This window comes from Saccopteryx leptura, chromosome 7 (genome assembly GCF_036850995.1).
Source record: "Saccopteryx leptura isolate mSacLep1 chromosome 7, mSacLep1_pri_phased_curated, whole genome shotgun sequence".
Taxonomy (NCBI): domain Eukaryota; kingdom Metazoa; phylum Chordata; class Mammalia; order Chiroptera; family Emballonuridae; genus Saccopteryx; species Saccopteryx leptura.
This window is the reverse complement of record NC_089509.1, coordinates 36,750,393-36,777,528: the sequence shown is the minus strand read 5'-3', so window position 1 is coordinate 36,777,528 and position 27,136 is coordinate 36,750,393. Positions and strand designations below refer to the sequence as shown.

General features: G+C 37.1%; 1 protein-coding gene across 2 annotated transcripts in view; it reads right to left on the bottom strand.

Moving 5' to 3' along the window:
* The window catches only part of RIF1 (replication timing regulatory factor 1), a 71,508-nt gene that overhangs the window by 31,383 nt on the left and 12,989 nt on the right, over positions 1 to 27,136 (bottom strand). Inside the window, exons 9-21 of one of the 2 annotated variants that reach the window (XM_066345501.1) lie at positions 24,130 to 24,268; positions 20,019 to 20,170; positions 16,879 to 16,996; positions 15,223 to 15,396; positions 13,598 to 13,705; positions 12,408 to 12,470; positions 12,095 to 12,195; positions 11,079 to 11,180; positions 10,187 to 10,260; positions 9,803 to 9,983; positions 7,656 to 7,763; positions 7,137 to 7,286; positions 2,559 to 2,658 (exon numbers count right to left, since the gene is read on the bottom strand). In XM_066345501.1, coding sequence (XP_066201598.1) covers positions 2,559 to 2,658; positions 7,137 to 7,286; positions 7,656 to 7,763; positions 9,803 to 9,983; positions 10,187 to 10,260; positions 11,079 to 11,180; positions 12,095 to 12,195; positions 12,408 to 12,470; positions 13,598 to 13,705; positions 15,223 to 15,396; positions 16,879 to 16,996; positions 20,019 to 20,170; positions 24,130 to 24,268 — 1,570 coding nt within the window. The remainder of the gene's footprint in view (positions 1 to 2,558; positions 2,659 to 7,136; positions 7,287 to 7,655; positions 7,764 to 9,802; positions 9,984 to 10,186; positions 10,261 to 11,078; positions 11,181 to 12,094; positions 12,196 to 12,407; positions 12,471 to 13,597; positions 13,706 to 15,222; positions 15,397 to 16,878; positions 16,997 to 20,018; positions 20,171 to 24,129; positions 24,269 to 27,136) is intronic. The other variant, XM_066345502.1, reaches the window with a different exon arrangement.

Genomic DNA, 27,136 nt, shown 5'->3' with positions numbered 1-27,136 from the left:
CCTCTCCCTCTTCCCCTCCCGCAACCAAGGCTCCACTGGAGCAAAGTTGGCCCGGGTGGTGAGGATAGCTCTGTGGCCTCTGCCGCAGGTGCTAGGATGGCTCTGGTTGCAACAGAGCGATGCCCCAGATGGGCAGAGCATCGTCCCTTGGTGGGTATGCCGGGTGGATCCCGGTCGGGCACATGCGGGAGTCTGTCTGGCTGCCTCCCCGTTTCCAGCTTCAGAAAAATACAAAAACTATGAACAAATCCCTATGCACACTGAACATATCTTATTTTAAAGTAAAAAAACAAAACGTGAACAAATACAATATTTAAAACAAAGCAACAAATTTAAATCAACAAACTGACCAGTATTTCAATGGGAACTATGCTCCTCTCACTGACCACCAATGAAAGAGATGCCCCTTCCGGAAGTGTGGTGGGGGCCGGATAAATGGCCTCAGGGAGCTGCATGCGGCCTGCAGGCCGTAGTTTGGGGACCCCTGATCCAGACACAGAAATAGCTTAGTAGCAGTGAACAATGAACAGATCTTAATAGTTTCTAAATACCATTTTCAAATAAAGAGAACCATAGTTCTCTTGGAAATATAAACCCTCACTTTGGGAATCAGTGAATGATAAACTCATGGCTGCACGTTTGCTGAGGAACAGGATTATTTACATATCTCAAAGCATCTGCCAAAAATTATTATTTTCTTAATTACAAGTATTTTCTAATTTACAGTGGAAAACCTGGCAGATACCATCTTAACCAAATAGACTCAGGAATTGTTCCACAATTACTTCAAAATGGTTTCCAAAGGTTCAGAATGAATAAAATGTATATGTTGGGGTGTGTGTGTGAAAATTAAAAAAAAACTGCAATCAACTATTTTATTTATCAAGAGACAGAGAGACAGGGAGAGAGAGAGAGAGAAAGACAGACAGGAAGGGACAGAGATGAGAAGCATCAGACTGTGTTGCAGCACTTTAGTTGTCCACTCATTACTCTTTTATGTGCCTTAAGGGGAGGGCCCTCCAGGTGAGCCAATGACCCCTTGCTCAAGCCAGAGACTGTGCGCTCAAGCTGGTGACCTAGGGGTTTTGACCTGGGTCCTCAGCATCCCAGGCCGATGCTCCATCCATTGCACCACCATCTAGTCAGGCTGCAATCAACTAATTAATTCAGGAGTTTAAGTAAAGGATATAAGGTGTCAGTCAGTGTATAATTCCTGTAATATTTCTATAAAATAAATTATTATAAAATAAGTTATCAAAAACTCCAACAGATCCTGACAAGACAGAGTGAAAAAAAACCTGTAATTGTAGATTTAATTCTAGTCTTTCAGAACTAACAAAAAATGTGTCAAAATAGGGGTCATCATGGAGGTCTTACAAAACTTGAGTGCTTTACAAAATAACCAAATAGTAATACAACCTTTTAACAGTTATGGTATTTAGAGAAAATTATATTTTCCTGACAAACTGAGGTAATCATATTAGGTCCTGCTCAATCAACCCAAATGGGATGTTGAGATAAAAAATTTAAGTACATCTATAAACTGTTTCTATGGCAGTCGGGCTGGGATGATCTGACCTGTAATATACTTCAGGCACTTAACATTTCTCTATATTATTATTTAGTAAAAAGTAAAACATCAAAAAATTTTTCTAAAAATATTTTATGTTCTAGAAATATTTATACTAATTCATCAATGATTGACCTTATTAAAGAAAAATAAGTATTTTCCTAGTCTTTATAAAAAAAATCAGTATCTTCAAACATTACTAGAAGGTTATTTTCATATAATATAAATTAAATATATGTACTCATTGGTGGAAACATTTAATTTCAAAGAATCAATTAGATTAAAATAGGCCAGAATTTATTAGAATATAATTAAGAATTAACAAAGGCATGTAGTTTTAAAAACCGTATCACTCACAGTCACTGGCTCAGCTGAGGCCCCTGGTCAAGACACATACGAGAAAGCAATCGATGAACAACTAAGGTGCTGCAACAGAGAACTGATGCTTCTCATCTCTCCCTTCCTATCTGTCTGTCTCCCACCTTTCACTTAAAAACAAATAAACAAAAAAACACCACTTACTGTCAATTGTCCAATTTTAACTAAAGTTTTTAGAATAATTTTAAATTTTCTGTAAATCATAACCAATTAACTGTCATCATTTTCTATTTAATTTAATGTCAACTCAATGATTATTTCAAATCAAGTGACCCAGAACATTTTAACAAACGTTAAAGTTTTTTGACTAGATAGTTCCTTGCACCAGATGAAAGAAGTAAAATCACTTGTAGTATTAACCAATGTCTAAACAGGATATTTATCTGAGTTAAAAAACGAAATGAAGGCATTTTGTGTGCATGTGTGTTGAGAGAGAGACAAGAGAATGAGAGCACTTTTGAAGCCCTTGCATAGTAACTGACAGGATATATATAACATCAAAAGTAGGTAAAATGAGTAGGAAAAAAAATCATCAGGATTTGCCATGACAACACACAGCCATGTTTATAAAATTATTTGGCAAACAAATAAAGGTAAAGGAAATACTTACATTTAACTCTGGATTGATATTTAATATTATATGGTGAGAAGTCAATGCAATCAACCATTACAGTAATAATATGAATGATCCTATCCAAGAACAACAAATTCTAGAAAAGAGTTTTTAAAAGTATATTAGAACCTTTCAATTACTGGTATAGTTTTCAAAAATAGTAAGCATCAACAAAAACACATATAAGACTTTTATTACATTATAAAATATATATTAACAAATAAATAACACCTTGTACCATATAAGCTATATTAAGTACATGGTTATGAGTATTTCCAGTTAACTGCTATGTGCCAAATACTATACTTCTGTTTCTCAACATACAGAGAAAATAATTCAGCTTTAAGATGTCCATAAAATTAAGCATACAAACCAATAAACTGAGAATGAAAGAGCTAAGTTCAAAATTAGATTCTTTAAGAAATTCCTCTTAAAAATTATGTCCTCATTAAACCCCCCAAAATACAAAACAAACAAACAAAAAAAATCAAAGTTACTAAAGCTTCCTTAACCCTTTCCTCCTCCTCCAATCCAACTGAAATAAACTCATAAAAGCACTGGAGATTTTTCTAGAAATATATTTAAAGGCGAGAGCTGGGTGAGGATAGATGTGGGGACAGATTTTGGGGGGAAGACTAAAAGTGAAAGAAAATCCCAGCACCATGAGTCAAAGAATACCTCAAAAATAGATTTGCTAGCAGAACCTGAGTAATGGAAAACAGTGAGGGTTCTGTGAAAACAATGAGTTATTAAAAAATAAATGGTTAGGGAGAAGATCCCAGCTGGACTTTCTTTTTTTAATGCTCTAGTACCTTCCATTTGTCCACTTCACAGGACTAGTTACACATGTCTGTCCCCCAAAGACAGCCTCCTTCAATGGGTATAAAGGAATAGGAGCAGTAAGGCAGTATACCAATTAATCTGAGAAAGCCGCATAGAAGGTCGGTCCATATGACAATCTACATACTCATATAGAAAAGGTGTTTCCTGCCTGACCTATGGTGGATCAGTGGATAAAGCATCAACCTGGAATGCTGAAGTCGCCGATTTGAAACCCTGGACTTGCCCGGTCAAGGCACATAAGGAAAGCAACTACTATGAGTTAATGTTTCCCGCTACTTGTCCCCACCCTCTTTCCCCTAAAAATCAGTAAATTTAAATAAAAGGGGGGGGTGTTTCCTTCTTGCTCACAGTGACAAGGTAAAGGATGCCTATAATTTGCTACCAAAACCAGAAAACAGGGGCTCTTTCCTGGATTAGAAAACATATGCCAGTCTGACTTGTGGTGGTGCAGTGGATAAAGTGTTGACCTGGAAATGCTGAGGTCGCCGGTTCGAAACCCTGGGCTTGCCTGGTCAAGGCACATATGGGAGTTGATGCTCCTCCCCCATCTCTCTATCCTCTTTAAAATGAATGAATAAAAAAAAAAAAAAAAAAAAAAAGAGGAAGAAAACATATGCCAAATAGCAATATATATTTTTTTAATTTTTATTTATTATTTTTTAAAGGTTTTTTTTTAATTTATTCATTTTAGAAAGGAGAGAGGGACAGAAGAGAGAGACAGAGAGAGAGAGAGAGAGAGAAGGGGGAGGAGCAGGAAGCATCAACTCCCATATGTGCCTTGACCAGGCAAGCCCAGGGTTTCGAACCAGTGACCTCAGCATTTCCAGGTCGACGCTTTATCCACTGCGCCACCACAGGTCAGGCCTATTTATTATTTTTTTTTACAGGGACAGAGAGAAAGTCAGAGAGAGGGATAGATAGGGACAGACAGACAGGAACGGAAAGAGATGAGAAGTATCAATCATCAGTTTTTCGTTGGGACTTCTTAGTTGTTCATTGACTGCTTTCTCATATGTGCCTTGACCGTGGGCCTTCAGCAGACTGAGTAACCCCTTGCTCGAGTCAGCGACCTTGGGTCCAAGCTGGTGAGCTTTTTTGGCTCAAGCCAGATGAGCCCGCGCTCAAGCTGGCAACCTCGGGGTCTCGAACCTGGGTCCTTCTGCATCCCAGTCCAACGCTCTATTCACTGTGCCACCACCTGGTCAGGCCCAAATACCAATATTAATTAACATTAGCACCCATACTGACAAATAGGCACAGTCATGAGGAACCAGTACTGAAGGAATGCTAGATACCGAGAGAACTAATCCAAGAGGAAAAGAGCTAATAACTAAAAGGGAGAAAACTAATATCCTCAAAAGTAAGAGGAAGATCATAGCCACTTAAAATACTAGGTGTAAAAACAAAAACATTATAAAATACCTGAACATCTAAACTGCAAAGGAAAGGACTCAAAAATATCAAGCTCCCAGAAAGCAGTACCAGTACCAAAAGCAAGAAAGAAAAGGAATACAATGTAAACCCAAAGGTCTAAAAATCATTTAATATGGTACTCAAAAAGGACTGAGGTGAGCAACTAAAGCAGGAAATTTACGATACAAACACAGCTCTTTACACTATAAAGATCAAGTAAGTATTTAAAGATTAACATAAAAAGATGTCCCAGAATACACGCTGGTGAAATACCTAATTCAAAAGACAAAAAAAATTCCTGAACTACAGAACAAAAAGGGAGGCTAATAAGAAAAAAACTAGTATTTAAACTATGTATTTTGCAATAGAAGCCATAACAAACAAACAACATCTTCTATAATACAAATTTTCTGGAACCTAAAAATCATATCTAATCAATTTATTGCACATTAGATGAGGAAATACCAGTCATATACATGTGAGTTTGCTGACAATACTTGTCTTAAAAAATAAAATATCGATGAAGTAAAACGGGGAGGAAAAACTGAGATTTAAGAAACATGGTCACAGGGCCCTGGCCGGTTGGCTCAGTGGTAGAGCGTTAGCCTGGTGTGTAGGAGTCTCGGGTTTGATTCCCGGCCAGGTCACACAGGAGAAGCGCCCATCTGCTTCTCCTCCCTGCCCCCTCTCCTTCCTCTCTGTCTCTCTCTTCCCCTCCCGCAGCCAAGGCTCAATTGGAGCAAAGTTGGCCTGGGTGCTGAGGATGGCTCTATGCAGGGGTCTCAAACTTGCGGCCCGCCGAACAATTTTGTGCGGCCTGCGGGCCGCGAGTTTGAGACCCCTGCAGTATGGCCTCTGCCTCAGGTGCTAGAATGGCTCTGGTAGCAACAGAGCAATACCCCAGATGGGCAGAGCATCGCCCCCCTGGTGGGCATGCTGGGTGGATCCCGGTTGGGCGCATGCGGGAGTCTGTCTGACTGCCTCCCCGTTTCCAACTTCAGAAAAATACCAAAGAAACAAGGACCCAAAATCAAATGTCTTCATTAAAAACAAAACAAAACTTATTTTGGCCTGACCAAGCAGTGGCAAAGTGGATAGAGCATTGGCCTGGGACACTGAAGTACCCACATTCAAACAAAACCCTGAGGTCGCTGGCTTGAGCAAGGGTTGACCAGCTTTAGTATGGGATCACAGACATGACCCCATAGTTGCTGTCTTGAGCCCTAAGGTTGCTGGCTTGAGTAAGAGGTCACTGGCTTGGCTGGAACCCCTGCTCAAGGTACATATGAGAAAGCAATCAATGAACAACTAAAGTGCCGTGACTATGAATTGATGCTGCTCATCACTCTCCCTTCCTTTGTGTCTGTTCCTGTCTGTCCCTCTCTCTCTCTAATAATTTATTTTGCAAGTTTTATGATATCTATACAAGTAGCTACAACTAAAATTCATACTAAACCCCCCCCCCGAGGTGGCAATACAAAAAATTTTGGAATAGTGATATCATATTAAAATCTTCTTTGCTAGAGTCAGATGTTACGTTAACTCTTCAAAGCTTACAGATTTATAATCTGAAAGAGTGTATATGTATATAATATAGAAAATGATAAAGTATGAAGCCTAATTAAAATGGTAGTAATGGAAAAACAGAAACGATGTAAAGGATAAGAGCATACTCATTGTATATGAAAATTAAACATCCCATCTTTACTTATATGCCAAATAAGACACAGAAAGATTAATAAAACTGAGAAATACATACAAAAAAAAAAAATTCCTAAATCAACAGTGGAATAAGCAGCAAGGAAACTGAATGAACTCAGTGAAACATAACATAAATAAAACTTTCAACTATAACACTGAGTCCGAAAGACACACAGTATGATTTTGTTTATATAAAATTCAAAAATGGGACAGTGCTAAACAAATGTGTCCAGTATATTCAAATCTGCAAACTTCCAAAGGGTTGACTTTAATGTTCTAACACCTAATATGAGGACGTAAGGTCCTTGTATCCAGAATGCAGAGCAGTAAAAGGGCATCACTGCTCATGATCCTGTAACATGGACCTTGGAGTCCAAAGACAAAAACATTTTTTCCAAAATCTGGTCCTAATTTTATGTATTACCTTAGTCATTTAGAAACGAAAAGCCATTAGTAACTGAGAGTTCACAAATGTTATTTCCAAATATACACAGCTCACAAAAATTAGGGGATATTTCAAAAATAAATATGAAGTGATCGAATATCCCGTTAATTTCGTGAGCAGTGTACTTGATAAAAAATCCTTTAAATACAAAAAAGGTATCAGGATAAACTCACTGAACAGTTTTCATCTTCCAAACTGGCCATTATCTTGGAAGAAAGCTCCTCACAGCACAAATTCTCTTCTGCAGTTGCCACCAAAGCAGCACAGCGGGCAAAGGCTCTATATAATTCCGACCAAGTCCTAAGTAAGGTCTTCATGGTGGCCTAGCATTCAGAGGGGAAAAAAAATTTAAGTATATTATTTACCAATCAAACACCTAATAGAATAAATACATCGCCAACATTTTTAAAAACACTGTAATATTAACGTGTCATAGAAGAACTAACGTAAAGTAGTAAGTCTGCCCACCCTCGACAGAGTTCTAATGGAAGAATTGTAATAATGCCACAATACCAGCAATCAGCAAGGATTAAAAGGAACATCTCTTTTCCTTCACCAGTTTTCTTTCCTCTACACTGATTAAGTTGTAAGGAAGTCTTATTTTAGAAAATATTGCCATAGGAGTTCACTGTAAAAGTTGTATTGTTTTCAGAAAAATATAAATTCCTTAAGTAAAATTTTGACTGCCTTACCACTGGAAATTTCTGTACTGAGAAAATATGGTTTATTGGTAAAGTCAATGCACCATAGATGGCATTAAAATTATGTTCTAAGGCATCACCTTGATTCACTTCATTGGTCTGAAACAAGAAAAATTACAAAGTTAGACAAATCATCATCTAATTCAAGAGTCATAGTAATAAAATCTTACTATGTGTAATGAGTAAAATTGTATCCCCCAATGTTAAGATGTTCTAATGGCAAATATTTATAACTGGATGTGACCTTATTTGGAAACAAGATCTTTACAGATTAAAAGTCAAACTGTATTAGGGTGTGAATCTTAAATCCAATAACTGGTGTCATAATTGAAGTGAAATTTACACCAAGATATAAAGAACAATACCATGTGAAGATGAAAGGCGAGGCTGGAGTAATATATTGTATCTCCCCACGTATAAGACACACCTTTTAAAAAAATTTTGGGATCTAAAAACTGGGTGTGTCTTATACAGTGGTTATAGATATTTTACTTGCACTTTCCACCTTTTTGTGTTCATTGTTGAAGACTAATTCGTCATCAGACAAAAATGAGGACAAGCTAATGCATGGGAGTTCTGACAGTGATGAGTTGTATGAATGTTATGATGAATAAAACTTGAGTTCAGTAACTTTATATAATACAGTTTTGATTTTTTTTCAAATTTCAGGCCCCAAAATTAAGGCACATCTTATACACGGGAGCATCATATACAAAGGGAAATATTGCATATACAAGCCAAGGACAATCAGAAATTGCAAGCAAGCATAGGAAGCCTGGAGAGGCATGAAACATTACCCCTCAGAAATCCAGCAAGACAAACCCTTCCAACACCTGATTTTGAATTTCTGGCCTTCAGAGAATAAATTTCTGTTGTTTTAAGCCAGTAGTTTGTGGCAAATTGTTACAGTAACTATGGGAAACAATAGTTTCATGTGCTTAAAAAGAATCTCAGAAATGACTCCCAAAATCTTTTAATATATACTGAAGGTAGCATTCAGATAAGGACTTAAAGAGAGGGTCTTGCTGGCCTGGCCTGTGATAACTCAGTTGATAAAGCGTTGACCTGGAATGCTGAGGTCACCGGGTAAAACCCCATGCTTACCCAGTCAAGGCACATACTGAGAAGCAATTACTATGATTAGATGCTTCCCACCTCCTTCTCCTTTCTTTAAAATCAATAAATAAGATCTTAAAATAAATAAATAAATAAATAAATAAATAAATAAATAAATAAAAAGGGTCTTGCTATCCTTCAAATTGTGGGAAGCTATTTAAGAAATGTAAACAACTTTCTTCCAGAGTGTATGTTTAACAATGTGCTGGCTTAAGTAGCCAACATAAAGCCTACTACATTATCACTTATTAAATTCTTTGGAATAATGCTTCATTTGAAAATTATAGTGAAATATCCCCCAAAGAATAATTCCATTTAAAGATTGATGAAGTAGCTGATGAACCACCAATAGTGACATAAATTGAGCTCCATACGTTGCCATTATTGCCACATTTAATGTAACAGTTAATCAACTCTCAACAGATTTTGGTGGTACTATGTAGCTTCACCATTAAGGCTTGGATCATGGCAATCCTAATGTAGTCTAGTCAAGAAGGCCCTTATTATTCCCTATAATACAAATACTGCAAAAACCCAAGATAGAAACATGAAAATTTGTTTCACGTGTGAGTCTTCTGGCTTTGTAATCTCTATTGGAGAAAATAAACCTGATTACCACATTTTTAGCTCCAGAAGAGGCACTCCCCCCCCCCAAAAAAAAAGTGGAGGGGAAAATGCCTGTGTGTCTTAATGGAGCGAAAAATATGGTATTTTATTAGATATTTTAACACACCATTTGGTTCAGAGTATTTTTTTTCTTATTTTCCTCCTTAAAACCCTAGTTGTGTCTTATGGTCAGGTGTATCTTATGGAGGGAAAAATACGGTAGTTCCTCAAAATTCTACTTTCGTGAACAGGCAGAAATGCAGTGAAAAGAAATCAATCTAAAGAGCAGAAAATTAACCAAAAGCAAAGGAAAAAATATTTAATATCTTCTATTCAAATTATTGCCCCATATGCTCTAACAAGGGAAAAAAGTTCTACTTTGGGGAAAGCAAACATTTAGCAGACTTATTTCATACCTGATTAATCAATTCAGTTAATGGGGTGACTATTACACTCCACATTCTCCAGAGATGCTCCTTGTTCTCCAGCAGCTTTGCATTTTGATCAATAACATTTAAAACAGTGTCACTGAAAGCTAGTGGTGAAGTTGGACCAGAAAGAACACAACCTACAAGTGTTTCCAGATTAAGAAAAAACCTGAAGAAGAAATTTTGAGCCATGAATTAAGTTATACTTTTTGCCAAAATACACTAATTACACTGCAAAAAATATTCTACAAATAACTGACAAACAAGAAAATTTCAAAACTTATTTTTATGTTAACTCAGAAGAATCTCATTCATCACATAACCAACCACCTTTTCAAGATGAACATGAAGAATAATTTCAGTTTAAATTACCTTTCGTCTTCTACACCATATCCCAAGAGATTATTGTTGAAAATTAACTGAATTAAGAACAAAGCAGGAGTTCCCTGAAGAAAGATGGGAGACTGCAGTCAATCTTCTTGTTATAGAGTATAATCTTCTTGTTACACTTGTTTTCTACAATCAATTATGTGAAACATGATCCTTTTAAGATTGAGAAATTTAACTTTTGACATTACTTAGGACATAACAAAAATGATAGCAAATATACTGTATTTCCAAAAATTACCCAAAGAATCAAGCTCTTTATATTTTAATCATAGCTGTTTCATCTACAATTGAGAAAAGGTGAGATTCCAAAATAAAAAGAGTAACTTAAAAAATATCTACATTCAGCAGATTATTTGGTATATTTCACAATTTAGCTAATATTACTAAACTCCAAAAATTTGTGAATAGTAACTAGCATCACTATGTATAAGCAAATAGAAAATTTTTCTTCCGAAGCCTTTTTTTAACCCAAGAAAACAGTTCATTAATAATGCTGTATTTAATGTTTAACATTAATCACTTGGTCTATTGATTTTTAACATCATCAGCAAAATCAAATCCAATTCTCTGAAAATTTCAATATCTAAATCTATTTTTTTTTAATTTTTATTTTTTATTTATTCATTTTAGAGAGGAGAGAGACAGAGAGAGAGAGAGAGAGGACAGACAGAGAGAGAGAAGGGGGGAGGAGCTGGAAGCATCAACTTCCATATGTGCCTTGACCAGGCAAGCCCAGGGTTTTGAACCAGCGACTTCAGCATTTCCAGGTCGACGCTTTATCCACTGCGCCACCACAGGTCAGGCCTCTAAATCTATTTTTAAAAAAGAATATCATAGAACTTTTCCCTTTAGCTAATTTTAAACATGTAATTACATTTAAGATACTTGCATTAAGAATATCCATATTAGCAACCTGATATGCTGGTGAACCTAACACTTTCTGAGGAAGTCCTTTAATTGTAATTTCCATGAGGACCTAAGAAAGACAAAAGGTTTTATTGTAAGTTATCCATAAAAATATATAGTACTTTACATAGTAAAAATCCAATATTGTTTAACTATATTTTTAACTTACCAATTTGTTATAACACTCATTAAATACATTGTCATTAGTTGAAAAACTTCAAATACAGCCATGTTTATGTATTAATGTAAATAAGTTTACATTAGTTTAAAAAGCTCAAATACAGGCCCTGGACAGTTTGCTCAGTGGATAGAACACCATTGATATCCTGGGTTCAATCCCTGGTCAGGGTACACAAGAGAAGTGACCCATCTGCTTCTCTCCTCCCCCCTTTTCACCTCCCACAACCAGTGGCCCCACGGGTCCTAGCATTGACCTGGGTGCTGAAGACAGCTCAGCTGACTCAATCATAAGCCCCAGACAGGGTTGCTGGGTGGATCCTGATCAGGGCGCACTCAGGAGTCTGTCTCACTATCTCCCCTCTTCTAACTTAAAAATTTTAAAAAGTATATCTAACTAGCTTTTTTTCTTCTCTGCATCATTATATTGGCTAGAGAGTTCACTTAAAATGTAAAAGCTCTGCAAGGTTTTTACCAGATATTTTTAAATGCATAAAATAAGTTAGTGGAGCTTAGCAATCTTGTCATAAAATTAGTGTTCATCTTGAGTTCCTTCAATTCCAGTTTCATGTCCGTCACCCATTTTGTCTATGTACCTTATCCTTTTTATCACAACAGATTTTTTGTTGCCATTATAGCCATTAACTTTATTAGTTTCAAATGACTCTAAAGTCAATGGAAAAGTATTCATTCCTGATTAAAATTTAATTTATTTTCATCAAAAATCCTGATTTATCCAAGTATCGTCAATATAAAATTCAATTTGAGTGTGGTTTTTACATCCCAGCACACAGGAATTGCACTTACCAGTGTCTTAGAAACAGGAAATACTTCTGATTTTACTACGGTTTCCAAAGATTTTAACAAGAGGGTCAGAACCTCAGAACCTGGTCTCTCTTTTTTGTTACCTATCAACAAGCAAAAGGAGGAATATAGGTTTTTGCAAGTATTTTTAAGGGTAAAAACATACCTTTAAGAGAGCTATAAAAATATTTTACTAAATCAACAAGTACTTTTGTTAAAAAGAAGCTATACTTCAAAAAATTACTTTAAAATAAGTAAAAGCCATATAATTCACTCAGTGCTGTAAAAATCATTTGATCAATATTATGGTACTTACCTGACTCAATAACTGACCTCACCAAGTTAATTAGCTCCTTCCAAATAGCACAGACAACTACATCTGTTAAAAATAAAAAAAGGAACTTTAGAACAAAATAGATGACTATAATGGCACCCCTTTCATCCTTATACATACTAAAGAAATAAATAAACTGAGCAATATTTAATTTAGAAGATAATTTTCCCTATAATATCCAGATTTGTAATCAGTATATAAAACACTATCAATTCATTTGTTTAAAAAAATGTGTTTTTTTTTAAGGACTAGTTTTTTTTTTTCTTAAGCAAGACAGGGAGAGAAAAGCATCAACTCAATGTTGTTTGAAGTTAGTTGTTCATTGTTTCTCATATATGCCTTCATGGTGGGGGTGGGGACTCAAACTGAGTCAGTGACTTCTTCTTACTCAAGCCTGCGACCATGGGATCCTGTCAAAGATCCCACGCTCACGTGACCTGTGGTGGCGCAGTGAGTAAAAGCGTCAACCTGGAATGCTGAGGTTGCCGGTTCAAAATTCCTGGCCTGCCTAGCCAAGGTACATATGGGAGTTAATGCTTTCTGTTCCTCCCCCCTTCTCTCTCTCTCTAAAATGAAAAAAATAAACAATAAAATATATATCCCATGCTCAAGCCGGTGACCCAGCACTCAAGCTGGATAAGCCTGCATTTAAGCAGGTGACATGGAGTTTCAAACCTGGAATCCCAGAATCCCAGGTCAACACAGTATCAACTGAGCTACCACTCATCATGCCAGTTCACTTTTTCAATTTTTAGCATATTTTTTTTCTGTCTTGAACATCTTTAACTTTTGAGAAAGAAGAAACAATGATCAGGGTACCAGAAAACCACTAGAAAAAGATTTCCCAAGCCAATTAAATAGCAAACTATTTTATTTATGGAATTTCTTCTCCACTGATTGGCTATTGAACAGTTTAGGTGCAAATGCTGCTGCATTAGAGCCTGGATTTGAATCAGGCTCTACAACGTCCTATGTGACATTGCACAAGTTCTTTACTTCTCAGAACACTGGAATTTCCTAATCTGCAAAACGGACTAACAAAAAAGGTCATTCATTGTGCGGATTAATTATATTGCTCTTAAAGCACAATTTGGCAACAAGTGACACAATGTAAATATTTGGTATTTTGTTTTCTGGATAAATAATTTTTAAAACTTCTCTTTAATATTTACCAGAAGCCTCTTTTCCAACTGCAACAAAGCTATCATGAACAGCAGTAATAAGTGTATTTGCATATTTGGAAAAAAAAGAGTTGCTAGTTAACGGATATTCAAGTGGTTCTAGAAAAGAAAAAAAGAGACAATTATGTAAAATCAAAGCTCTACAAATAAACTTCTCAACATAAAATTTTAGGTGATCTGACTGACATGTTTTCTAATAAAAAAATTTATACATATTTCACACATAATCACAATAGTTTTATTAAACTATATTTGTCCTAAATGCAAATGATCTATAAATTTCAGTTCTAAATTCCAAATTATACACAATTTTTACAAATAACATCTACCTGAGCTTTAATGCTACTGGTAGGCTTATTTAAAGCTTTATAAAAAACACATCACTGGTGGGATTCAAATACTTTAACTACTGGTCCTTTGCCCTAATGATTGTTTTAAGTATAAAAAAGATATACCAAAAGGTAGTTTAGTATTTCATGCACTTTTTTATTTCTTTCTGAAGTGAGAAGTGGGGAGACAGGCAGGCAGAGAGACTCCCACATGTGCCCGACCAGGATCCACCTGGCAAGCCCTCTAAGGGGTGATGCTCCAGTTGCAACTGGAGCCACTCACGCACTGAAGGCGGAGGCCATGGAGCCATCCTCAGTGCCAGGGCCAACTTTGCTCCAATGGAGCCTTGGCTGCGGGAGGGGAAGAGATAGAGAAAAAGGAGAGGGGGAGGGGTGGAGAAGCTGATGGGCGCTTCTCCTGTGTGCCCTGGCTGGGAATTGAACTCGGGGCTTCCACACGCCAGGCTGGCACTCTACCACTGACCCAACTGGCCAAGGCCTATTATTTCATGCATTTAACAAATAAGAATAAAAGAGGTAAACAAAACTAGAATGTTATAGGAGTTTTAAAATATTAAAAATATTAAATATTATGACAGAAACAATAAAACTGTTATTAAAAATATTTCCATATTGCTTCTTGATTGGCATCCTCACTTGCAATTTTTTTCACCTATGAATGAAATGAACATTACTTCGGGCACTTAGAACACACTGTTGTGCAGATGAATATTAAAAAAAAGAGTAAGGAATACAAATTTTTAATTTCCACATTGGGAAGCTGCCCAGGTGCCCATCTTAGAAAAAACTCTGATTACAAGTGCCATTTTAACAACTGGTTTGCTAAACTAAAAAAAAAATTATGTAGTTACTGGTCCTACCGAACTGGTATGAACCAGGTGAACCCCACCACTGAAACACATAATAAATAAATACAAACTAAGACAACTTCAAGCTCATTTCTAAAATTATTCCAGTAACAGTCAAATCACCTCAAAGTATTGTTCTTAACTGTTTTAACCCTTTTGAGGAGTGAGTTTCTTTCATGCTCGCTGACCCCCCAGGAGTGAGTTTTTTTTCAAAAAATGAAATTATTTCTAGTTTTATTAACTTAAAATCATGTTTGATAACTAACTTATGGAAACAAGAACATGTATTAGCTTTCTTTGATTGTTGCCTTGCACATTTTTAATATAAATCGATCATACTCTGGATGGTGAGGAGGCATGAGGACCACGTTTGCACTACTCAAAGGGTTAATAAATGAAATTATTTTTAAAACAATACCTAAGCTCAGTACAAGTTTGTTTTGCTTAGCAAAACTTAAAACTTCTGGACCCAACAAAAAATGAAGTAACATTTCAAGTCCTAAAAGTTGAATGGAGGGGATTGTGGCCATTACACCAAAATTCGAACTCAAGTTCACCCGGGTGGTTACAGAGGCTCCAAATGGGGAAGAACCTTTAAAACAAAGAGAGAAGTTATATAAGTTTAAATTATCTAACCAAACAAATATATTGTTTACTTCCTTTCAATGAAATGCATCTTTAATTATAAAGTGTGTGTCTCAAATAAAATTTGAGTTTTTGTTTAAAACCCAGAGTTACAACTAAAAAATCTTATTAGATTAAGAACGAGGGTAGAGTTAATATAATTCTCAGGCATTAATCCATACCTTGAATTACATTATTAACATGCAGGCACTCCTTAAACATTAAAATTCGGTTCAGAATGGCTAACAGAAAGTATTTTCTTTCAAATAGTGTACATGCTAAACCAATTTCTTTAATCTATTAAGATCTATTGTTTTTAATACAGTAGTACCTTGACACACAAGTTTAATTCGTTTCATGGCTGAGCTCATGACTCAATTTGCTCTCGTGTGTCAAATTGAATTTCCCCATTCAAATTAATGGAAATGCAATTAATCTGTTCTAGCCCCCCAAAACCACATGAATTTTATATGCTTTAAACAAGAAAATGCACTTTATAAATAACAAATACATACAATGTATACATAATAAAAGAAATAACTGGTTTATGAAGTGTATTTACCTTCAAGGTCAGGCTAAGATGCTGGCAAAGGGGGAGAAGACTGGTGGGGGTTTTCGTTTCCTGCGCTATTACTTAACGTAACTTACTCTACACACATTGCTACATTTAATCGCAAATTTTAACTTACACACTATGTATATGTAACTTTATCGCTAAACTTAATTGCTATTTTTTTTACTTTGCTTAATCATCATCATTTTCTTCACTGACTTTTGGCTTTTTTGCCACCCCTTTCCTAGCTTTCACTTAGAGCCGTTTCAACAAAAACCTTTCCATGGAAGTTTGTTTCTTCCTCCCTCTCAGAACATTCGGCAGGCCATCTAGTGGAGGGTGGCGGGAGCTTGTGATTCCAATATCCGCTCATGACTTAAAGCAAAAAATCCCACGAGTGACTGCTCATCTCTCAAACCGCTCGTGATTTAAAGTGCTCGTGTGTCAAGGTACCACTGTATCTCCAAGATTCTGGTTCTGAAAGTCTAATGCACCTCACACGTACAGTGCAAAGGTTGATCTTTCCAACTACAACAATGCAATTACAGCAGCAAACATTAACACATACAGAAAACAAGTATGCAAGAATATGCAACGGAGTTTGTAGTGGTGGGGCCAAAATTACAAAGTGTTTCACTTTATGTAATACTAAACAAAGTCTTCATTCAAAGCATTTTTAAAAAAAGTAAAAAAATAAAAAGGTGCTCTCCCTCTCAGGAGTATGCCCATGCCTTTCTCTCTTGTAAGCCCCAAAAGACTTTCTACTGTCTCTTTAACTTGTTTCCTGAGCCTATGCAGCCCAGCTGCCTTACTTCTCTCTCTGTAACTTTCTAAATAACCTTTCTCTTAAGATTTCAGAAGAAAAACCAGATAAAAACAAGTACGTCTATCCCTTACCTTTGTGTGGTGGAGTCATAGGACTTAAGCCAGGAGAAGTAGGCACACGCAATGAGCTGCCTTGATGTAGAGCATTAGCATCACTGCTTATTGTGCTCTGAATTAGAGGCACACAAACCTATTGAGGTAATAATTTTAAAAAAGCAATTATTTGTAAACTGCGTAACTTTCCTATTTTCATACGAGCCTTGCATAATACACTTAAATTTCTTTAAGAAGCAGTCTAAATTCTTTTATGGACTGTTTCAATGCACAGGCTAAAAACTGAAATTTGGAAAAGTCAAAATTGTTATTAAACTGTTATTTGTGCTAAATGTGTACTACCTATAAATTCCAAATTATACAAAATAATTTTTGCAAATAACATCTACCTAAGTTTTAATTGCTACTGGCAGACAGAATCATTTTAAGCTTTTTAAAAACACATGCTAAAAATATATAAACTAAGAAATCTTTAAGCTAACTTCTAAGAGCATTCTAATGCAAATCATATCTAGCCAGTGAATAAATTACACCAATGAATATATGGACCAACTAGGCATGATTAACCTAAAAGGGCCTTTCAATGGTAGAATTTGGAAAAATTATGCTCAATTACATATTGCTATCAATGTTCATTTTTTTTTAAAGATTCCATTTTATTCATTTTAGAGAGGAGAGAGAGAGAGAGAGAGAGAGAGAGAGAGAGAGAGAGAGAAAGGGGGAGCAGGAAGCATCAACTCCCATATGCGCCCTGACCAGGCAAGCCCAGGGTTCTGAACCAGAGATGTCAGCATTCCAGGTCGATGCTTTATCCACTGCGCCACCAGAGGTCAAGGCTCAATGTCCAATTTTTTTTAATATATATTTTTTAATTTATTCATTTATTTTATTTAATTTTTAATTTTTTTAATTTTTTATTTTATCAATGTCCAATTTTAATTAGTTCATCTTCTACTAAGTTTAAAAGCCCTAATATATTAAAACTAGTAATTTAAAACTTGACTAACAGTTCAAGTATATTTAACGTCTCCCTTTCCAAGAATATACTTACTGCTTATCAGTTAATCACATAGACTAGAAGGACTACAGGTCAAAAGTAAAATGTACTCGAAAATCTAAGATAAGCAATACTGAAATAAAATGATAGAAAAGTTTGTAAACCTGCCTGACCAGAGCATTGACCTGGGATTCTGAGAACCCAAGTTTGAAACCCTACGGTTACTGGCTTGAGCAAGGGGTCACTGGATTGGCTGTAGTCTCCACCACACCACCACCAACCCCCGGGTCAAAGCATGTATGAGAAGCAATCAATGAACAACTACAGGTGCCACAACTATGAGGTCGTATCTCTCCCTTCCTGTCTGTCTCTATCTGCCCCCTCACCATTTCTTGCTGGTAAAAAAAGTTATCAAACCTGTCTTTTTTTTTTTTTTTTTTACAGAGAGACTCAGAGAGAGGGATAGCCAGGGACAAACAGACAGGAACGGAGAGATGAGAAGCATCAATCATTAGTTTTTCGTTGCGCATTGTGACACCTTAGTTCATTGATTGCTTTCTCATATGTGCCTTGACCGTGGGCCTTCAGCAGATCAAGTAACCCCTTGCTCGAGCCAGCGACATTGGGTTGAAGCTGGTGAGCTTTTGCAGATGAGCCCGCACTCAAGCTGGTGACCTCGGGGTCTCGAACCTGGGTCCTCCACATCCCAGTCCGATGCTCTATCCACTGCACCACCGCCTGGTCAGGCAAACTTGTCCTTTTTTACTTAACTTTTACTTTACTAATAAATAAACAGCCTGACCAGGCAGTAGCGCAGTGGATGGAGCGACAGACTGGGATGACAAGGACTCGGGTTTGAGACTCTGAGGTCGTCAGTTTGAGCACGGGCTCATCTGGTTTGAGCAAAGCTCACCAGCTTCAACCCAAGGTCGTTGGCTCGAGCAAGGGGTTACTCGGTCTGCTGAAGGCCCACAGTTAAGGCACATATGAGAAAGCAATCAATGAAATAACGTGTCACAACGAAAAACTAATGATTGATGTTTCTCATCTCTCTCCATTCCTGTCTGTCCCTATCTATCCCTTTCTCTGTCTCTGTTAAAAAATAAAATAAAAAAATAAACAAATCAGGAACCAAAGATAGGATTAATTGTGAAAGAGAGGTGTATAGATAAGATTAAGCTTGCAGCTAAATGTCCCCTAAGACATCAAAATTGAAATTTATAAAATCATTTTGCAATGCTGAATAGCTATGATATGATTTGAATGATTGGAACTAATACAATTATCACCTGCCCAGGACAGTGCTTGATTTCCATTTCAGTAATATTAAATCTACTCTCAATTATATTTTAAGCCCTATAAAATTTTTTTTTATAATTCTTCATGCCTTGCTGTGGTGGTGCAGTATATAGAGCGTCAACCTGGAACAATTGAGGTCGCTGGTTCGAAACCCTGGGCTTACCTGGTCAAGACACATATGACAAGCAACAAGCAAGCAATGAACAATCAAAGTGAAATAATTATGAGATGATACTTTTCCCTCAGTGCCCCTCTCTCTCCTCTCTGTTAAACCAATAAATCTTAAAAAAAGCAAACTCTTCATAATGCTTCTAAAAAATAGGTATTTGAGGGTCTGCTGATGTAAATGACTTTACAGACTTCATTTCAGGCTAGAAAATATCCTATTAGGAAAATGAACTAAAGTCTGTATTAAGAAAAAGATACTTTATATATTATGGTCTGCTAACGTAAAGCAAAAATAACACTGAAAGATTAAAGATATTACATTAGCCTGGTCAGGCGGCGATGCAGTAGATAGTGTCACACTGGGACACGGGGAACCCAGGTTTGAGGCCGTGAAGCTGCTAGCTTGAGCGCAGGCTCATCTGGTTTGAGCAAGGCTCACCAGCTTGAGCCCAGGGTCACTGGCTTGAGCGAGGCATCACTCAGTCTGCTGTAGCCCCCGGTCAAGGCACATGTGAGAGAGCAATCAATGAACTATGGTGCCACAATGAAGAACTGATGCTTCTCATCTCCCTCCCTTCCTGTCTCTCTGTCCCTGTCTGTCCTCTGACTTTCTGTCTCTGTCACAAAAGGGAAAAAAAAAGATATTAAAAAGAAAAAAAGAAAAGGAAATTATAGTCAACATTTGTAATGTTACCTGTTCAAAATTAGCAGAAAGATGAGGTCCAAGTCTCACTAGTAAATACCACCAGACTTCTAGTTTTGTGAGTGCCAGAGCTTCTGTTCTCACATGGATGGAACTCAAAGGCTGCATTAACAACTTGAGTCTTTTTGCACTACACAGTATTTCTAAGCAAAAAAGAAAAAGAAGCGCACAGGTAAAAACATTTAAGAGCTAAAGATTAAATTTTAAGGAGTAAGCAAGTCTTTTACCATAGCAAGAGAATATAATTTTTTTAACCAACAGCTTTTCCTATTTCACCCAAAATTTCCACTGACAAACTCCAGTATGTATAGACCACAACACTTAGGAAGGCAACAAGTAAAAAGTACTATTTATTGAATACTGTGTGGCAGGGGTGATTTTTCCAATCAAGTAACATTTGGCAATGTCCAAATTTTGTGTTGTTACAATCTGAGAAGCAAGGATATGAAGAATGTCACTGGTATCTAGTGGGTTACATCCAAGGATGCAGCTAAACTTCCCATAATACAGAGCAGTCCCCAGCCACATACTGTCTAGCCCCCCTGGTCAGCAAACTGCTGCTCATGAGCCACATGCGGCTCTTTGGCCCCTTGAGTGTTTAGCAAAGGCCAGCTTAGGAGTACCCTAACAAAATTAATAACAATGTACCTACCTATATAGTTTAAGTTTAAAAAATTTGGCTCTCAAAAGAAATTTCAAACATTGTACTGTTGATATTTGGCTCTGTTCACTAATGAGTTTGCCGACCACTGGTTTAGCTCAATATACCAAAATCTTGAGAAACTGTCCAGGCTGCTTTAGTATTCTGCTTATCTCCATATTACAAATTAAAAAGAGATATATTTTTTACATTCTGTCTCAAATGGTAATTTTTAAGTTTTACTAGTTTATCTTACAAAGCATTGACATTTTTGGTTGCCACTTGATTTTGGAAACCTAAATAGATTCATTCAGATTCAGATCTACTCTACATGAACAATAATCATATTATTAAAATCAGCAAAAAATTAAATCCAAGTCTTTAAACAAAATATTTCTATCAGAAATATCTAGTATGTGTGACTAGGAATATATAAAAATAACAGTTTTTGCTCAAGTAACTTATTAAAAACACTTAAAAGGACTTTGAAGTATCTGTCAAGCCATGTATTTGGTAAGATGACATTCATCAATGTTTTCTTACAACTATTTTGCCATTTAGCTTTTAATTAACCTTTCCAGCCTGAGCAGTCGGTGGTGCAGTGGCTTGAGCATTGGACTGGGATGCGGAAGGACCCAGGTTCGAGACCCCGGGGTTGCCAGCTTGAGCGCGGGCTCATCTGGCTTTAGTAGCAAAAAGCTCACTGGCATGGACCCAAGGTCACTGGCTCGAGTGGGGGTTACTCAGTCTGCTGAAGGCCCAACGATCATGGCACATATGAGAAAGCAATCAATGAACAACTATGGTGTCGCAAGGAAAAACTGATGATTGATGCTTCTCATCTCTCTCCGTTCCTGTCTGTCCCTATCTATCCCTTTCTCTGACTCTCTCTGTCCCTGTAAAAAAATTAAAAAAAAAATTAATTAACCTTTCCATAAAAGAAGATAAAATCAGATAACTGTGAAAACAAATCCTCTATACTTGAACTACTTACGAGAGGAGCTCCACAATAACACCCCCACAGCAGACTGCCACCTGCCGTACAATAAACCATTCTCTTCTAGTCACAAGACCTGCTTTCACTCACATTGATGGGTTGCCAATTTTGACTTCATCTATTCTCTTTAGCCATTCTACCCAATGAGATTTAAGTGACAGTGCATGTGGAATTTCTAGAATGCTCATTATAGATAGCTGCTCAGCCTAACCTATGGTGGTGAGTGAGTAAAGCAGAATGCTGAAGTTGTCAAGTTGAAACCCTGGGTTTTTCCAGTCAAGGCACATATAAGAAGCAACCTCTATGAGTTGATGCTTTCTGTTTCTGCCGCCCTACCCTCTCCCCCCACAACTTAAAAAAAAAAACCACAACACAGACACACATATTTCTTCTTTTCCAAAAGAGAAGGGAGATAGACTCCTGCATACACCCCGACCTAGATCTACCTGGAAACCCCCGTCTGGGGCCAATGCTCTGCCCATCTGGGGGCTACTCTCAACAGAGCTATATTTAGTGCCTAAGGCAGAGGCTCCATGGAGCCGTCCTCAGCACCCAAGGTCAATGTGCTTAAAACAATCTAGCCATGGTTCCAGAATAATGGGGGGAGTGGGAGGGAGAGAGAGAGAGAAAGGAAAGGGGAGGGGTGGAGAGGCAGATGGTCGCTTCTCCTGTGCGCCCCGACTGGGAACCAAATCTGGGACATCCACGGGTCAGGCCAATACCACTGAGCCAACAAGTCAGGGCCAAAAAGTTAAGTAAACTCCAGTAGAAAGCTGGATCAGCAAGAATTTAATTGTTGCTCTCTTTTCTCCCTCCTTCCTATAGTCTACAACTAAGGTATATTGAAGATGACAGGATAGAAAGTCAAGCATCGGATTCCATAATGACTTCCTGAACCCATACCAGTCATAAAGACTGTAGCTCTGAACTTATTTTATCTTCTTTAAACCACTCCTATTTTATGCTATAACATTGGAATTATATATAATTCCAATATATTTAGTTCTGAACATCATTTCAAGCTGATGGTTCATAACCAACAACAAAAAAAGGTGGCATTTATCAATGTCCCGTTGACATTGATCAATAAGGGTACACAGGTTTCAGGTAAACAGGTACCTGGCAATGCACCTTTTTTTTAAAACATTTTTTTTCTTTTTATTTATTCATTTTAGAGAGGAGAGAGAGAGAGAGAGAGAGAGAGAGAGAGAGAGAGAGAGAGAGAGAAAGGGGGAGGAACAGGAAGCATCAACTCCCATATGTGCCTTGACCAGACAAGTGCAGGGTTTTGAACCGGCAATCTCAGTGTTCCAGGTCAACGCTTTATCCACTGCGCCACCACAGGTCAGGCTGGCAATGCACTTTATCAATAATTTTCAATAAAAGCAATTCTGGTTAATGTAAATAATAATTTTTTTCTAAAACACTTATTAAAAGAGAAAGAAAAGGATTAATGATCTTTTGTAAAAAAGATATAGGATGAAATAAACATTTCTTAGCAGACCTGGTAAATACATACCCTTATTTCCCTTATACTGACCCATTTTTGGCTAAATATTCTATTCATTTATTTATTTATTTAAAATGATTTTACTTATTCATTATAGAGAGGGGACAGAGAGAGAGAGAGAGAGAGAGAGAGAGAGAGAGAGAAGGGGTAGGAGCAGGAAGCATCAACTCCCATATGTGCCTTGACCAGGCAAGCCCAGGGTTTTGAACAAGCAACCTCAGTGTTTCCAGGTTGACGCTTTATCCACTGCACCACCACAGGTCAGGCTATTTATTTTTCATATACATGTCAAACACCTTCACTAGATAACAGAAGATTAAGATAAATTTAAAGAAATCACATAAATAATATTAACCTATTAGGTATAGTTCTAAAGATAAAATATCATCACTGACATGTTTACTCAATAACATTCATAACTGTTTCCTATCATCCATCTACTGCCCACGTGACCTTTGCTAAATTCCTTATCTCTCCAAAACAGCAACAATACTTACTATCAGATATAGTGCTATGACATTTTTGGCTTTTTTTTTAACTTTTTATTATTTAGAAATTAAATAATATTTATCAATGTACTATTAACATGGATCAATAAGGGCACATAGGTTTCAGGTAAACATCTCTATAGCATTTGAACTGTTGACTGTTGTGTGCCCAACCCAAAAGTCAAATTATTTCCTGTTACTATATATTTGTCCCTTTTTATTCACCTCCCCTGTAAAGACTTCATTCAGTTTTATCTATGTCCATGAGTTTCAGTTTTATAGTCTACCTATGGGTGAAGTCATATAGTGCTTAGCTTTTACTGATTTACTTACTTAACAATGTTCAGATGATTAAATGAGATAGATAAAGTGCTCAACTAAGTGTTGGGATTTACTAAGAAAGCCACAAATGGTATGTCAGTTTGTTCACTTTTTGAACATAAATATTTAGAATATTTAAATATTACCTGGATTTAACGCAAAATTATCTATTAAACTCTTCCAAGCAATAAAAGCTATTTTTTTAATTACAGGTGCTCCACTACGAAATCCCAGTTCTTCCAGCTGTAACAGAGAATTAATGAAACTCCCACTTCGATGCAAGGTCTAAAAGATAAAAAATCATTAAGTTATTTACCTGTCTGAAACAACACATAATGCAACAATAGCATTCATTCAAATTAGAAAGGTGAGAGAGCCTGTCTAGGTGGTGGCGCAGTGGACAGAACATTGGCCTGGGACATGAGGACCCAGTTACAAAACCCCGAGACCACCAGCTTGAGGACTGGGTTGCTGGCTTGAGCCCAGGGTCACTGTCTTGAGCAAGGGGCCACTCACTCTGTAGTCCCCTGGTCAAGGCACATATGAGAAAGCAATCAATGCACTAAAGTGCTGCAACTATGAGATGATACGTCTCATCTCTCTCCCTTCCTGTCTCTCTCTCACTAAAACAAAAAAAAAAAAGGTAACAAATACCAAAAAGGGAACACCTGTATAAAAAAACCATTCATTAAATAAGAAATGTTAAACAGGCAAGAAAAACAATTAAGAAAAAATTATTAAAAACAAACATGAACCATTAAGAAAATTAAAAAAATATTATAAGTGGTTATAAACCACATATTATATAACAGAAATATAACAGAAGAGAATATAAATAACAGAAAAAAAATGGCTTAGAAAAATCACAAGAAAGCTCTTAGAGCTGGTGAAATTAATCCAACAGTATTTCAGAGTATAAGATCAACACCTGAAAATCAGTTGTTTCTACATCAACAACTCGAAAAGCAATTTGACCTATAGTACCTAAAAGAATACATAGGAATAAATCTAATCAAGAAGGTGAAAAACTTATATAGTAAAAGTGATAAAACAATGCTGAAAAAAATTTAAAGATTTTAAATAAGTGGGAAACTATCCCTCTTCATGAGCAGAAAGATTTAGTATCATTAAAATATTGCCTGACCAGGCAGTGGCGCAGTGGATAGAGCACCGGACTGGGATGTGGAGGACCCAGGTTCGAGACCCCAACGTCGACGGCTTGAGCAAGGGGTCACTCACTCTGCTGTAGCCCCACGGTCAAGGTACATATGAGAAAGCAATCAATGAACAACTAAGGTGTCACAAGGAAAAACTGATGATTGATGCTTCTCATCTCCGTTTCTATCCGTCTGTTCCTGTCTATCTCTCTCAGTGACTCTCTGTCTCTCTGGTAAAAAAAAAACACCACCACAAAAAAATAAGCCTACCAAAAAGCAATCTACAGATTCTACTCAATCTCTATCAAAATTCCAACTGCCCTTTTCACAGAAAAACAATCACTTCTCAAATTCAATATGGAATTTCAAAGAGCTCCCCAAAGCCAAAGTTTTTTGAAAAATAAAGTGGAAGGACTCACACCCTTGCAAGACTTCTAAACCTAATACAAAACTATAGTAATTAAAACATATGGCAGTGGCAGGCCCTGGCCAGTTAGCTCAGTTGGTTAAGTGTCATCCCAAAACAACATTGTGGGTTCAATCCCTGGTCAGGGCACACATGGGAAGCAACCAAAAAATGCACAACTGAGTGGAACAACAAAAGCTTCTCTTCCTCCTCCGCACTCTCTCCCTTCCTCTCTTTCTAAAAATTCAATAGAAATGTTAAGCCCTGGCCGGATAGCTCTTGAGAGTCCTCCTGTAACACAGAGGTTGCTGGTTTGATTCCCCAGTCAGGGTACATACAGAAGCAGCTCGACAGGAAAGGCGATGAAAAGCAACTCATGGTTTGAGGTACCTTAGTTGTTTACTGATTGCTTTCTCATAGGTGCCTTCACAGGCAGGATGGGGAAAGACGGGGGTGGGGGAGTGGGGAGTAGCAGTTCCAGCTGTGCCAGTGACCGTTAGCTCAAGCTAGTGACCATGGGTTCAGGTCTATGATCCCACATTCAAGCCATTAAGCCACTGCGTGGTCAGGCACCATATTTACATTTTATTAAGTCATCTTAAATACTGTATTAAGGAATAATGAGTTATCTCTCCTAAGAAAAATACATTAGGTTCCTTTAAGTTTCTGGTCATATTTGCATCAACCAATCAATACACAACCTTATTTTATGTTTATTTTTTAAAAGAAACCTTAGTTAATATACAGCCGTGTACTGCTTAACAGGAATATGTTCTGAGAAATAAATCTGGCAATTTTGTTGTGCAAACATTAGAGTGTGCTTACACAAACCTAGATGGTATAGCCTACTACACACCTAGGCTATATGGTACAGCTTGCTAATGCAGAAAAGCAAGATTAAATCAAGCACAAAAGAAAACGATGCAATCAAGTGATGAAATGGGGAGAAGCCCGAGCCAAGGTACACAGCATACTACTGTATTTTATGGCATATGCTTTTTTTTAGTGAGAGACAGAGAGGGACAGAGAGACAGGAAAGGAGAGATGAGAAGCATCAATTCATAGTTGCAGCACCTTGTTGTTCACGGATTTGCTTTCTCATTCGTGCCAGGGGGAGGGGGCCTCCAGTGAAACCAGCAACCATGGGGTCAGGTCTATGATCCTGCGCTCAAGCTGGCAACCTTGGGGTTTGAACCTGGGCCCTCAGAGTCCCAAGCTGATGCTCTATTCTCTGAGCCACAGCTTGGTCAGGCTATGGCAAACATTTTTCTAGTTAAGTAGAAAGTGTACACTCTAAAAGAGCAATAAATAGTATAGTAAATACACAATCCAGTAAGTCGTTCATTATCATTATTATGTACTGCATGTAATTATATGTGATATACTGTTATGCAACTGGCAACGCAGTAGGTGTGCTTATACCAGCATCACCACAAACACCCATCACTATGCAATAGAAATTTTCAGCTCCATTATAACCTCACAGGACCACCATTGTATATGCAGTCTGTTGTTGACCTAAACACCGTTATGCGGTCCACAATTGTATAGGGTTATTTCATTAACACTAAACTCCTGACCAATAGCATT